The sequence below is a fragment of the Esox lucius genome, chromosome 8 (assembly GCF_011004845.1).
Source record: "Esox lucius isolate fEsoLuc1 chromosome 8, fEsoLuc1.pri, whole genome shotgun sequence".
NCBI lineage: Eukaryota > Metazoa > Chordata > Actinopteri > Esociformes > Esocidae > Esox > Esox lucius.
In genome coordinates this window covers 3,777,868-3,792,515 of record NC_047576.1, presented here as the reverse complement: position 1 = coordinate 3,792,515, position 14,648 = coordinate 3,777,868, and the positions used below count along the sequence as shown (strand labels likewise).

The window sequence follows — 14,648 nt, the reverse complement described above, 5'->3', positions numbered from 1 at the left end:
ATTTAAAAAGCCTTTTAAAAAAAACGAATTTACCCGTGGACCGTTCCCCCCTGTAATAACCTGTCCTTTTAAAATTGTGGTACACTGATGCCTGTTATTCCCTTCACCCCATTGCCTCAGCTAATTGTAAACTGCTTGTACCCACTAACGGGATCTCACCCGGTTACCATGGATACTCAATTACTATAGCAACAGAGGCTAGCACGACTCAATAGTGGATTGCTGTCAGAGAGTGTGACACACAGATCAGTCAGTAGCCCTCTAACTGTCGTGTTAGGCATGTTAGGCAAAATGCAAGCGGTGGCATATGTTCTAAATCACACACTTTCCCCAAATGCACTATGGACCCTGGTAAAAATGAGTGTCGAGTGTAGGCTTGGCTAAGGGATGGCTTTTGAAACGGAAGTTTGTTTAGCATATCTTAAATTTGATGGGACCAAATACAGTAATCGGCAAAGCTATCCAGACAGCCAAATACCTGCTAATGTCCGCAGTTTCGGTTGTTCAACCTCACACGCTGTGGTTCTTTTGGAAAAATATGTTATTACAATGTTTCACAGTATTATATGCAGTTTTCCCAATAAAAACGATTTTTATCCCCCATTTAGTGGTCTTTTTTTCTCCCTATTTGGACGGCAAAACTCTTCTTTGATGTCACAGTTTAGGCCCATCACTCACCCGTTTCTTATTGTACTGAAAATGGTGAGTGAGTTGTGATTGGAACAGAGCACGGATGGAGTGATCATGATTCACGTGCTCACGTAGTGAAAAAGAGGCGCGGGTATTGGACTAGGTTCCCACCGAAACGCTAGCAGGGAACAAGCCGTCTGATGAACTGACAGACATGCCCTTGAGAGGGTTACACATGTATAGAATGTTGTAAAAGCCATGTCAAGGTATGGCCTTCTTTGTTCATTGCACTTTTCGGGAATTTAGTCTTTATTATTTATGTGCTCTTTTGATTCATGTTTATAATTTGCTTGTATGGTCAGTTACTCCAGATACTACACTACCATACTGTACAAAGGCCGTCAATGTATTAGGATTTTATTTTTCCCGACCTGCTTTACAAAAGGTAGAAAGGGTACAAAAAAATGAATCACTGTTTATCCATGGCGTGCGTTTTAGATAGCGCCCCTAGTGGTACAGCATTAGCCATGTATGAAACTCATGAGCGCACTTCCCGTACCATTCAACCTGCTTGACCGAGTGAGCGCGCGAGTGTAATGTGAAGTCCACGAATCCATTCAAGTGAGAAGAAGACGACGCGATAGTGGTATTACAAAGCGCAATTCCTTAACTAAGGAACTCATCGCATGTAAGTAAAAAGCAAGTGCTTCAAAAGGCGTAGTGTTAGGGTTGTGTACACCAAGAGATTATGAAAAGGAATTGTTCTAAAGGAATTGTTGAACTGAAATATATTTTGGTCTATAAAACATAATGTCACTTGGAGACGTTTGTACTGCTGTGGTAGCGTGATATGTTCATCAGGTTACAATTTATTTTCTGTTTCAGTCTAAAACCTAAAAGTATGTATTTCTGTAGTCTGTATAGTAATATATTTATATTTTCTTGTTACTACTTTGCAAAATATGACCGTAAAGGTGGTGGTTTATGTGACTTAGTTGAACATTGTATTATTTACTATTAATATATTTTGTTGTGCTTATTTACATTATGCTGTATCATCTTATTTTTGGGAGTTGTGCCAAGAAACACTGAATTGGCATCAGTATGTTCTTGAAGATAATAATTATTTCTCATTTACCTATAGTCCGTATAGCACTGTATTAGTTGTATTAGTCATCATGGACACAATGCATTAGCATTTGTCTCCCAATGCCACTTGCCTTTAGACCTGTATAACAATAAGTGAAGGAAATCCCCTTCCTATGACAGGAACACTACTCCCAATGAAATACGTCAGCTGGGCGTAATTGAGTTTAACAGGGTAGACAGAGTGATACCCCCCAACCCACTAATTAAGCAGACCTTTTTAAAAAAACATATTTTTTCCCCCGAAAAGGATCTGAGTAAAACACTGCCGCCAGCAAGCCTGGAGATATGATCCCCCATGACAAGACATCCCGGACGTCAGGGCCCAAGAAGGCCCCCAGAAAACGAGCCCTGCGGCCCCAGAGCCTTCCCTCTCCGGCCCTGTGCTGTGCCTGCGGGCTGTGCGTCATGCTGGCAGGCGTCAACATCACTCTGGTCGGGGCCTTCGCCTTCAAGTCCCTCGTGCCCACCAGCAACCCACCCATTGTCATCGGGCCCCTGCTCCTACTGGTGTCCCTGTCCCTCTTCGCGGCGTGCTGCGCGTGTAGCCGCCGGCCCTCGACCCGCGACCCTCGGAAAGCCGTAGGGGGCGAGACCTGGGGGCTCGTGAGGGTGGGGGTGGGCGCCCGGTTCGAGGTGGAGACGAGCGAGCACACGCTGCAGGACACCACGGCGGTGCAGCTCAGTCCCACAGACTCCCTGAGCTCCTCCCACAAGTCTAGTGTCTCCGCCCACAGGGAGACCGTAGCAGCACGGGCCAATGAGGACGCCCCAGCCCCAGGGTCCTGTGAGCTCACCGCCTCAGAGAAGGGTGACGTGGATTTGACACGTGACCAGGTCATCTAGGGACCAGGTGTTGACCGCTGATGTCCCCCAGGACCACCACATCCAGATGAAGGCTCTGCGCCAGCTGTGGTTAACGTGGGGTTGGACTATACCGGTTCTGTATGAACACTTGCCACTGTTTCAGGTCAAGAAGGGTCATTTTGGGTGTTTTTAGGATGATTTGTTCTCGTGGGCAGCCAATGTGGCCGTAGGCTCACTTGAAAATGGTGATCAGGTGAATGTTAGGAAAACCAAACGAATGTGCTAATTGGCCTGATTTTATATCACTGTTACGGGAAATATTCCACGGTATCTTGTCCACGGGCTCAATTGCTACCAGAAATAGAAAATTGTGTGTGGCACAGGATTTGTTCCAACGTGGAAAGAGGTGTTGACTGGCAGATTATCTGAGATACTAGGCTCCGCCAGTCAGCCTCAGTGTCAGATAATGGCGCCAGCACAAATGGCACACTAACCATAGGGCTCTGGTTAAAGGGATTGCACTATAAAGGGAGTTAAGGTGCCATTTGGAACGTTTACAATATGAAGAAATATGAAAAAGAGGAGAACTAAGCCTCTTATCCGTTGTAGATTCTGTTGGCCTCCCTGTCTGGTTGGGAGTAGTCCTCAATATTAGAATAAATACTGTTAATCTCGTTGAATGCCTCAGATGTTTTACTCAGATCTGGGGACTGTGCCGAGGATGATGGCTACATATACAGCCAAACCCTCCCTAGTGAAGATGACACTCTTGTGAAGTACAGTTAATGCACTTAAAGGTACAGTTTGCCTACATTCAAAAAAATAAGTGGCCAATTAAAAGTGTTATTCAGCAGTCTGTGCTGTTGTTTTGCTTGACCAAACACTTTCTTTAAAAGTAGTGCTGTTCAATTACCATCATACTCCTTCTGAACAGAAAATTCTGTTTTGAGATAATCTATTTTTAGCTTATTATTTAGCCCTGTTACCTAGGTTACTGTATACCGTAAAAGAGATAACTTAGTCTAGCAAAGTAAGAACCCCTGAGTCATTGGCTTGAGTCGTTGGCTCTTAGTTTTTCTGTGTCGCGAACGGCAGCACTTCCCCATGCAGTGTGCCCCTATATTGATCATGACCTGTATCCACAAAAAGGTCTAAGGCAAGTGATAGTTCTGATACAGGATCAGTTTTGCCGTTGAGGTAATAACAGGTATAATTACATGGACTGATCCTTGATCGACACCTATGTTGAGCTGTTTTTGTGGAAACGGGCTCTGGTCAAAGGTACTGCGTTGAATAGGAGATGGGATGCTGTTTGAATGCACCCGGTAACCGCTGTCATCTTCTTTTCCTTGGTGATTCAGCTAATTGTGTTGTGTTATAATGTCAGTGTACAGTTCAGTAGGTTTGTCTAATGTGCCTATACTGTATTTGTTTTTCTGTATGTGTTCTATACACTGGGATAATAGATAGATTTGGTAAAACACAACATTTGATGGGTTGAAAGCAATGCATTGTACATGTTTATGCGGTTCTAGTGAAGTATGTCCAATCGTTAAAAAGCGTGAGTGTGACGTGTTAAGGATGTGTGTACATAAAGAAAGTACTGTTTTCACCCTAGAAACCTGACTTGGTATGTGGAAACAAATATTAATCAAATTCTAGACTTTAGGGTTACATTCTAGGAGTCTAATGTGTCCGGTCTCACCACACATCCCTCCTCATAGCCTGGTGATGAGGCGACTGTGTATCTGACACCAGACACTGGGAATGCTTCACACAGGACAGAATAAACCAGAGCAAGTAGGACATGGTAATAATGTGGTCTTATCCACTGGGAGCCCGTCGGCCCAATCAAACAGCTCCTTTAGCTTTTCCCACAGTGTGTTTTCTACCACCAGTTGGCATTTGACCCAACAGCTGGTGGCAAGGAGATATTGTTTATTCACCATCACACATCTGCCATGAGCAAACACAGCTAGCCACACGGAAGGACAATAAAACGAGCGGAGATCACAGCAGACAAGGCCATGCGCTGGGTAGGAGGATGCTTCAAGTGGACACAAAATGTCTGTACAGTGTCTCAAAAAGACAGTAGAAATCTGGCAACAGGCATTGTTTTAGAATCAGAAGCACCTTTACGCACAAAAGTACATTTACACACACCCAGACCATTACTTGTAGTAAAGCTGCTGTTTGTGACAGACAAACGTTTGGCGATGAAATACCCCAATATTTGACATGCATTTACACACTGTGAACTAATGGACTCATTAATTTCAATCTTTTCAATTGCTAGATATGAAAGTATGTCTTAGACACTAATTCACAGTTGACATACCCATTTACCGATTCACACATTCATGGACATGAGACATGCAGTGTTACCGCTTGTTTTTATCACAGCAGGCGTAGGCTGTTTCATGGTTGCAGTGATCTTATTGGCTAGGAGATTGTGTCTTCTGATTGGCCACAGGGACATCTGCAGTGGTACCCTAGTCCATATAGTCCACTACTCCCAACCTGGGCACATAGGCCATTCAGGATGTCTCCACAGTAACACCTGTCTCCAGGGGAACAGGATACATTAACAGTAATATCCATTTGTTACCCTTTTTGAAATCACTGGTGACAACCATGGCCTAGTGAGGCGCATTTTAATGTGGATTCAGCCGTGCTTAGATTGGTTATTGCAGTAGCAGAGCACAACTCCATTGGCTGGTTAATTCCTGAATGCACTCCATTGGCCATGAGCTTGTGCTCGGGACCATTACACCATCTCAGTGCAAAACTTCATGCAGATGTGATGTAAATAAAGAATACATTGAAAACCGACGTAAAGTGAGCTATTGGAAATACAAAAAAAAACATTTGGTAAATGTAGAACTGGTGATTTCTGTCATCCAAAAACCTATCATGTATCATTATTATGACTCAGTCCATCATTTCTCTTTAAAGTCAGAGTTTATTGAGCCTGCGGCTCCATCTATTGGTATAAGGATCAGGCAAAGGCCAACTGACTGTTCTTATGTTAGAATGTCCTTTTGTCACTAGAGGGAGCTCTAAGCATTCAGTGTGACGGCAAAGCTTGATCAAAGAAGGCTCTCGGTTGTTTCTATTACAGGTTTTGACCACGCACCAAAACTGTGAATATGAACAATATTTAGCTAAATCTCAGAACAAACACCATTTACCCAAACCTATTAGCACTATCCCGCCGCCTACCACTATCCATCCACATCTCTTTTCCATTTACACTTGATATTTTGCACAACTCTACACACAGCTCTCTTTGTAGAGCAATGTTGAGACCATGTTGTCATGTCGAAAACACTGCCATTCAATGACAAGTCTCCAGTTCTAACACTCTCAACACCCAGGTGGCAGGGCCCCCGACAAGTGAGACAAACAAGAACGTTGAGGCTCCCCACAGGGCAGGCGCAAGTCAAACTACTTATTAGTCACTTATTGTTTGTATGAAGTACTTATGAGTCTTAAGGCACAGACAGGTGGAAGCAATTTAGCCGCAGATGTGGCTTGTTTATTCTTGGCTGATTATGACTGAGTAGATAATGAATTGAAAAGACTTGACATTAAATTATCTGTGTTGAAAACAAAGTGATTTGAATGTGGCCTAGCTACGAATTAAAACATTAAACAATAAAACATTTATGACCTGTTTTTTGGACAGGTATATCATTATTTATATTTTTTAATTTGGGGCCTGTGGTTTTAGTCTAAAACTTTCTGTTCTGTCCCGGGCCCTGAAATTGTCAGCATTCCTGCCAGGAGTAAACACTAATAAGCATATCAATATCAACACTAACAACATTAATTTGGATGTTGGCATGGATGAAAAGGCCACACGTGAGCTCAATTGTGTTTTGGAACAATAGATAACAACATCAGAGATTGAGGTAGAGGAAGATTAAGAATGAGAGAAGGTGGACAACGGAGAGGAAGACAAACAATGATCTCTAATGACACCGTTCTTGACCATGTTCTTGAACCTGAGCTGTTTCACGTCTGTGTTGATTGTCCAGGCTTACAGATGTTAAATCGGTTACTTACTGTAAACCTATCTGACTGCTGTGCTGCCCTCACTTTCAGCATCAGCACACGCAGGAAAACGAAAATGACCTGAACTTGAGACTTGTATTCATATTCTATAAAATGCACTTTCTCTTGAGAGAAATGAGAGACATGAGTTGGTTGTTCGAAATCACCCTTATATGTTTATAGAAATCCAGTCAAAAAGAATACTCCAAGATAATTTCAAGATTGTCAGAAAATATATCTTGAGAATCCCTGGCCAAGTGAAATACAGGATGCTGAGACAGAAAAAAGTATTTAAAATCCGTCTCAACATGTTTTCGCTTGTGTTCTAAGACTTCATTTAAAGTATAGGTCGAATTTAAGTACAAAACACCTGACAAAATGAATACTTTTGTGGAATTTGTGTAAATCTTTGCACATTACAGCATTCTCTCTAGGCCTAATTTACATTATTTAATATCATGCAAAGTGCAACATCCATAAAGGGAATTCTAGTATACATTAGAGTTGATTCATGAATGCCTTTTTTAAATAATGATTTCAACTCCTCTCACCAGCATGCAATGTGTATTCTATAGTGTCACTGTATTTGATGCCTTCGTGTGACTTTTGGGGGCAAAGTTTTATTCAATTGCCAGATAAATTAGTTTGGAAAATAAGGTCAAATTTTGTGTGAGTGGTCTGGGGTTTCCGTGTGGTGTGAGTTTTGAGAAGTATGTTTATAGTTTTGTGAAACATTGTATACATTCAGAACATGTGTTAGTACTAATATAATATACAAAGATTAAATAATCACTTTTCTAAGGGCAGAGAGAGATGAATTATGTAGGACATAGCATATTGCTCTCTTTAATGTATATTGGAGTTGTTCTTTCATGTACTGAGATAGATATTATTTTAGAAGTTATTTTATTTTAGAAGTTATTTTCTTTTAGAAGTTATTTTAGTCTGGGAGAAATTGCAACATCCTGCGGATTTCTTTATATCCCAGATGGAAATGTGCAGTACTGAATGTGAATATTAAAGCAAATATTTCTCACTGTCCTTATTTCCCAAACAGTTTTTTTCCTCGTTATTTCTGAGGGAACGAGAGGGCATAGACCTATCCTCCAATGGACCCAAAGTACAGAAGCTTGTGTTGCTAAAATATACTGTTCCCAGGGGAAATATACCCAGATGAGAGATGATTCTGGAAGACAGAACAATAGCAAGGTGAACAGATTGCTGTGTCTTTGACGATATTTGGACAAAACTATCAGTTGCAGGTGAATGACCAGGAATATGAGAGTTTGAATTGACCTCAATATACATATATATTCCAAAAGTCCATACAATGTCAATTTTCAAAGACAAGCATCATTTTGACAATTATCATAAAATTCCACCACTTTTACAGTTTCCTGTTACGTTGCAAAATTCCCCTTGTCAGAAAAAATAAACCTAACAACTAAACAAAGTTATCACAAAATAATTGAAATTGAACACCAATGTTGTCCCTAGGCTGGCAGACCTGTCTGGGAACAAGACTTATTTAACAACGAACAGGAGTGCCTTTTCTATATACAAATGCATGGGTCTACTAATTAAATAATGTACAGTATTTCATTTCTCCATCTGTGTGGTTTCTGGATCCTTATGTAAATATCAGCGTCTTGATAATGAGCAGTGCAAAGCCCTAGTCTTCCTCCTCCTCTTCATAATGACTGCTCTACCATAGATGTGGAGTGCTGACTATTGTAAAACAAACAGTACCGCCGTCTTCTTGTCCAATAATCCACAGCTATTTTAACAGATAGATAGTATTAAAGTGGAACGGGGCAGGAGAATATGACTGTTATTATTCATCTCATGATGGATGCATGAATGTCCACTAAAGCTGAATCCGACATCGTATTCTAATGGCCTGATTGCTCTATTCATTTCTCGCCTCATTCTCTAGCAGCCCTACCCCCTCCTTTTAATGCCCAACCGGTCATATTCTGTCCACAGATTAGTATAGAGGCGGGCTGACAGTTGCCTCTGCTCAAGGTATTTAGGAGACATAATTCATTCATAGATGTAGAAGTGCTCTCATTTGTCATCCCCGTTTTTCTGCCGACCGAGTCTTTCCACCAAACCGATTTCCCCTGGTTGGTGTGGGGTGGTGTGTGTGTGTGTGTGTTCATGTTCATGTGTGCGCGCGCACACGTGCGCCGTGTGTCAGGGGAGGCACAGGGCCGGCTGATGTATTAGCCAGCATATGCAAGCAATGAATTATCAAGGAGGAGGAAAAAGAGTCAATTATCCACTCCTAAAGAGGGTCCGGGTCTGGGTGGCCTAGAGGGCCTTCTCCGCGTATTCACCGAATCATTTCACCGGGCGCCGAGGGGCGGAGGCAGCGGTGCAGGAGGGAGGGGCTCGCACGCTCGCACGCTTTCCTTCACTCGTGGCTCACGCATGCACCGTCCGTGGCGGGGAGATGGAGCTTCGTTCTGATCACTTCCGTAATAATCCATTTTCATACTCACTCACTCCTCACGACTCATACGGCTGAGCCAGGATAGCCAGGCTGTGACCGGCAGCCATTTTGCCGCCACATTCCCAATTCGCCACCACTCCTTCCCGACCTTCGTTTAATTCAAAATGGGGACCTGATTGACTGTGCTGCTCCGACTAACAGAGTGGATACGGAAAATGAAATTTCCAACCGCTGAATGTAATATTTACTGCCCAAAGTCTCTCTTACTTCTCTGTCTCTCTCGCTCTCTCTCCCCCAACCCCTTAAGTCCCCATTTGCTTTGCCTTGACACATTTCCACAGATCGAGCGTTTCGTTTTTTGATGAGGACAGGCCACGCGGTGCCAACGGGAGGCAGATGCCGGCGACAGCGGCGGCTGGTGGGGGAGGCCCGGGCCAACGAAGCTCCCGATGACTGACAGCACCGACACTCAGGGAAATGAAGTTGTTAGACAGCATTATGGGCACCTACCAAATGACACCCTATCCCCTTTGTAGTGCGCTACTTTTGAACCCGGGTCTACAGTTTCTGGTGTGAAGTAAGGCGCTGTGTAGAGAATAGGCTGCCATTTGGGATGTGCGCAATGAGTTGGCTGAGAGGGTTGCTAGCTCTGTAATGGGTTTTAATGCTGGAATTTAGCTGAGAGCCCCACCAGGGACAGCAGGCTTGATGCGCTGCCCGACAGGTAGGTTCCTCCGCAAGAACGGGAGCAGGTCTTCTGGGCTCAGAGGGAAGGATGTGGGGAGGTAGAGGAGAGAGGAGCAGGGAGAAGGAGGGAGGAGGAGAGGGGCTCTAAAAATAAAACAGCTGCTGATCCCAGTCAATATCAGGAGGAAAGGAATTGCGTTTTTCCCTGGATGATGACCTTGTTTTTGATCCTCCACGCAGTGTTCATAAAGGCCGGCATCAGTCTCAGAAGGACTAGTTATGTCAGACTGTCCAAACATGGATACTGTACAGCCGGCACTCTGCTTTAGTACAGAAGTGTTTAAGTGTTGCCTATCTTTAACATCTCTTCTAGTAGGCATCTTCCGTTAATCAGTAGGGATGGGTCATTTTATACACCCTCCGGATGATTTTATAAGGGAAGTTATGTTTTAAATGGTTTTAATCCAAGATGGCTTAAAATAAAGGCTGCCCCCCCCCCCCCCAGTATGTTGTTCTATTGTGAAGATTTATCATTCGGGCACACGGCACATCCAAGCCACACTGCCCAGTTTTAAAATCCTAAGTACAAAAAAATGTATCTAAATTTAGCCCACATGACGATAAACTGTTAAGTTATAAGACATAGGCTAATGTCTGCGGGGTGTTACAGTTAAAACCAGTGGGATAGTTTGGGGGGAGATTAGGAAGAGCGAATCAAAGACTCTCGCAAAGCTCCGTCAGAAACGGATCGGGTTGTTTGGTGCTGGGCATCGACTGATGCCTGATACTTCATGCTTCTAGAAGCAGGAGGGGCTTGGACGTGAGCTCTGGCAGCCGGCGTCGGGTGAACTCTAAATGACGTCCTGTTCCCTCTGTGCTAGTGCCCTTCCTTTGCCCAAAGCCCAACGGGGATAGGGAGCAGCATGCGGTTTTGGACACACCTTGACTTTATCTCAGCAACACCACTACCAAAGCCCATTTGGCTCCGCGACTGAAAAGGAATGGGCCACTTGGCGTTCTCCGTGAACATGAGGAGCCCCAGTCAGGGGGTCATTAGCCAGCAGCGACCCGGTGGTGCTGTGGGACAGAATGACTCACCAGGGGGAAGTGATGGATGCTGTTTCTGAGGTGAAAAATGGTGGAGGCCATCTCAGCCCACTTCTAATCAGGCCACACGAAGCATACGACACGTCCTGAATGGCACCGTATTCCCTACGTAGGGACCGGCGGTAGTTCAGAGCCCGATATGGCCTCTGGCAAAAGGAACTGCACTAACCAGGCAATGGGGTGCCATTTGGGATGCTGGTGTAGATAGAGTGTCTCAGAGAAAGTTACGGGAGGCCAGAAACAAGCCAGGATGGTGGAACTGGGTCTTCCGGCAGGACAATGACGTCAAACACACATTAAAAACCCCTGGAGGATGGTTGCCGGACTGTTCTGTGGCAAACAAAGATTTAAAGATTTTACATATTTTTGTGTGTATGATTTAGAGGTATGTGTGTACGTGTGTGTGACTGTGTGTAGGATTTTGAGGTGTGTGTGTGACTGTGTTTATGATTTTGATGGATGTGTCTGTGTGACTCTGTGTAGGATTTTGAGGTACATGTTTGTGTGACTGTGTTTATGATTTTGATGGGTGTGTTTGTGTGTGACTGTGTTTATGATTTTGATGGGTGTGTTTGTGTGTGACTGTGTTTATGATTTTGATAGGTGTGTGTGTGCGACTGTGTGTAGGACTTTAAGGTGTGTCTGTGTTTATGATTTTGATGGGTGTGTGTGTGGGACTGTGGGTTTTCAATTTTGAGGTGTGTGTGGGGGGGGGGGGGGGGTGGGACTTTGTCTATGATTGCAAGAGGCTTAAGTGACAGGTGAATTGCAGGTTAAGTGGGAAACACAGCCTTTTAACAAGAGGCTTCAGGCTCCTGCAAATCCTCCTCTCTCTCTAATCTGAATACAAAAGGTAGGGGCGGAGGAGGATTAAAGCTGACCCCTCAATGTGCTGTTTGTTCCCCCGGTGGAGGGCTCGCTTTGGAGTGCCGGGAGAGGAGGGAGAGGCCTCCAGGTTTACGTTTCCCTTTGTGGAACGCTGCGCTGTTGAAAAACAACGGCGCCCACAATGAAGCCTCTTCAGCCGCTAATTTCACCCGGGTGGACAAAGGAAAGGCTTGAGTGGTTGGCTTTGCCCCCAGAGTTTTCAGTCAGCAGGCCTTGAGATGGCGTGGAAGGGGAAAGCGGGAGGGAGGCAGAACCGTATGCAGGCTGATGGTGTTGTTGCTGGGTTGATGGCGGGGTACTGGGTTTGAAGGTGATCAGAGTTTTTTTTCAAAAGGACTGTTTATGTCTTAATTGCAGTTGAAATGCTAAATAACATGGCAGCCATTATCACTGGCTGCAAAAAGGGAAAACAAATCCTAGCTTTATTTAGCCACAACAGATGGAAACAGGAGAAGCGGGAAGAGGGGCGAGGAGAGAAGGCCCAGGGTGAGCCGTGCAGGCGGCAGGGACTCCAGCAGAAAGAGGAGAGAGAGAGAAAGGCGCTTTGGGTTGTCAACGTTTTAGCAGCTTAGAGTCAAACCTATCCGGGCTCAGAAGAGAGAAGGCTGGGTGTTAGGAAGGCAGAATGACTCCTGATAGAAGGAGTTTGAGGCTCAAGTCCCCGGGAATCGTCTTGGCTCCTGGATGATGGGAGGACTAATTGATTCTCTGAAGTTTCCTGTGGCAGAGCCTGATTACAGGTGTGACCGGATTAAAACACAAGGGGAAGAACAAGGGGATCTGAAGGAGGAGTGTGGAGTACTCAAAGAGAGGAGAAGATGCAGCCTGCCACCTTGCAGATCAGCGTGAATTTCTGTGCGTGTGTGTGTGTGTGCTTGTGTATATCGGCGTGCTTGCTCATTGAAAGTTGCGTACCTGTCCATGCGTGCCTTCAACTTAATGTGAACGCTCACTAGCAATCTGTAAGTCACATTACACGACCAAAGCCACATCCAGGGCCACAATGTCTCCCACAGCATTTCCGAACCCCAGGGCGTGTTCACCCAACCACCCCAACGCCATCCACCCCGGCTGGGGGAAGATTGAGTGTCGAAGCATGGGGGGACCACCAGATGGAGCTCTGAGAGGGCCCCAGAAGCAGGAGGAGTAAGAGGTCCTGGTACACATCCAGACCCTAAGCTGTCATGCGCCACAACCATAATGGCTGGTTTAGTGGCCGAAGCCCAATCTGGGGCCCCGGAGAGCCATTATTCTTGGGTGTATCGATCGGGCCCCTCGGCCACCGGCGTCTCGCGGGCCCCTGGGGTCCCTGTCCCTGATCCTGTACAGTAATAATCGTACTCGTGTCAAGGCGGTAATTATCATTGATCTGGAGCTGCTGTGACAGAAGCCAAGCCAGGGGCCTTGCTGCGTGATTCATACCGGGGGGGAGCGCGGCTGCCCGGGCGCCCAGGCCACCATCCTCCTCCCGTAGTCCATCAGCCTATGTGAGCGTTGTTATGGCTTCCTGAACCCGCCTGAGAGGGAACATGGCTGACCGAGGAACCGTACAGAGGTAAAGACAATGATTTCCCGGTCTGCTTCTGAGTCGTCGTCGTTTGTCAAAAAGGATCTCTGTGAAACAAGCGTATGACACGCACGGGCCGGCACAGTGAGGGGTGTCACACACTGGGTCCCTTGATCAGCCACAGGTGACCTCACAGTGCCGGATCTACTGTGAGAGAAAGAGACGCACGCACAGAATGGAGGAGGGAGCAGAGAGAGTTGGGGAGTCCTTGGCACGGTAAAGGCTGAGGAATTGGAGAACATACCTACATCCATTTCACATAAGACTGCCAGGATGGTATGGCTGTTTTTATCCCAAAAAGAATTCGGTAATGGTTCTCTATTGCCATGGAGTGACCATAGAGAACCATTGCAGCTGACCAACAGTATTAGGTGATAAAACCTAGTAACGGTAAATCTGTAAATAATGTTGACATCGTATGATGAGCAAGTATGACATTTTTTATCAACCCACAATGTCTGGTTCGGAATGGTCAAGAAGTTTGAAAATATCACAGCCAGTTAATAATTATAGCTGCTTGCAAACATGATTTGTTTTCATGAAGCCTGCTGCCTCGACTGGTGCGACACCTGCAGACACGAAACATGGATTGTTATTTAGTTTGCTGTTCGTTTTTAGTCGGTTACGCCTTTTTAGAGCAAACAAAATGCATTAATATATGTCATCACGTTTTTAGAGTTAACGCCAACATGATCTACTCCACTCAGGATGACAACTTACTTGTGTTGGCTAACATTCTTGGCCTTGCTTTAGCATGTGTTATTATACCGTTTGGAATTAACCGTAAACTAGCTATCCAGCTATGCACATATGAGGATCATTGATAATTTTTGAGGATACACAAACGTCTAACGTGTTACTAGAATGTCTGGGCTTCAATTCAGAATGGATTATTACAATGTTAGAGTTGATATTCAATTTTGAATTTAACATTTTCTACGGCAGGGCTAGAGGGACAAAAGAGATAGAAGTGAAGACATCAGGCAAGACTTCCTCTTTTTGGTGTTCATTGGGAGAAGTAGAGCGATAAACTTTTCCTCCCGAGAGAAGTGTGTCTGAGGAGGGAGGGATAAAGAGAGAAAGCAGGAGAGAGAAAAAGAAGACAAGAGAGGGGGTTATAGACAGAAATAGTGTGATAGAGAGAGAGAGAGAGAGAGAGGAGGAGATGGAGGGATGGCGAGGTGTTTGGAAGCAAGCAATCAGTTTTCTTTGTGTGAGCGTCAGAGCGAGACTGGTGTCACCTGCAGACCGAAGCCCATTTCCTCTGATTAAGTTCTCCCAAAATATTCCATCTGTCAGTGTCAG

The 14,648-nt window shown here is 44.9% G+C and overlaps 1 protein-coding gene across 1 annotated transcript; it reads left to right on the top strand.

Moving 5' to 3' along the window:
* The first annotated feature begins 1,223 nt into the window (after window positions 1-1,223).
* Window positions 1,224-4,080, top strand: LOC114839662 (transmembrane protein 275-like). Its single transcript, XM_029121811.2, has 2 exons — window positions 1,224-1,318; window positions 2,027-4,080. The coding sequence occupies exon 2, from the start codon at window positions 2,065-2,067 to the stop codon at window positions 2,620-2,622; it is 558 nt and encodes a 185-aa protein (XP_028977644.2). The 5' UTR covers window positions 1,224-1,318; window positions 2,027-2,064; the 3' UTR covers window positions 2,623-4,080.
* Window positions 4,081-14,648: the final 10,568 nt, after the last annotated feature.

Coding starts and splice junctions, on each gene's coding strand:
- LOC114839662 (XM_029121811.2), top strand. CDS start 2,065: ATGATCCCCCATGACAAGACATCCCGGACGTCAGGGCCCAAGAAGGCC.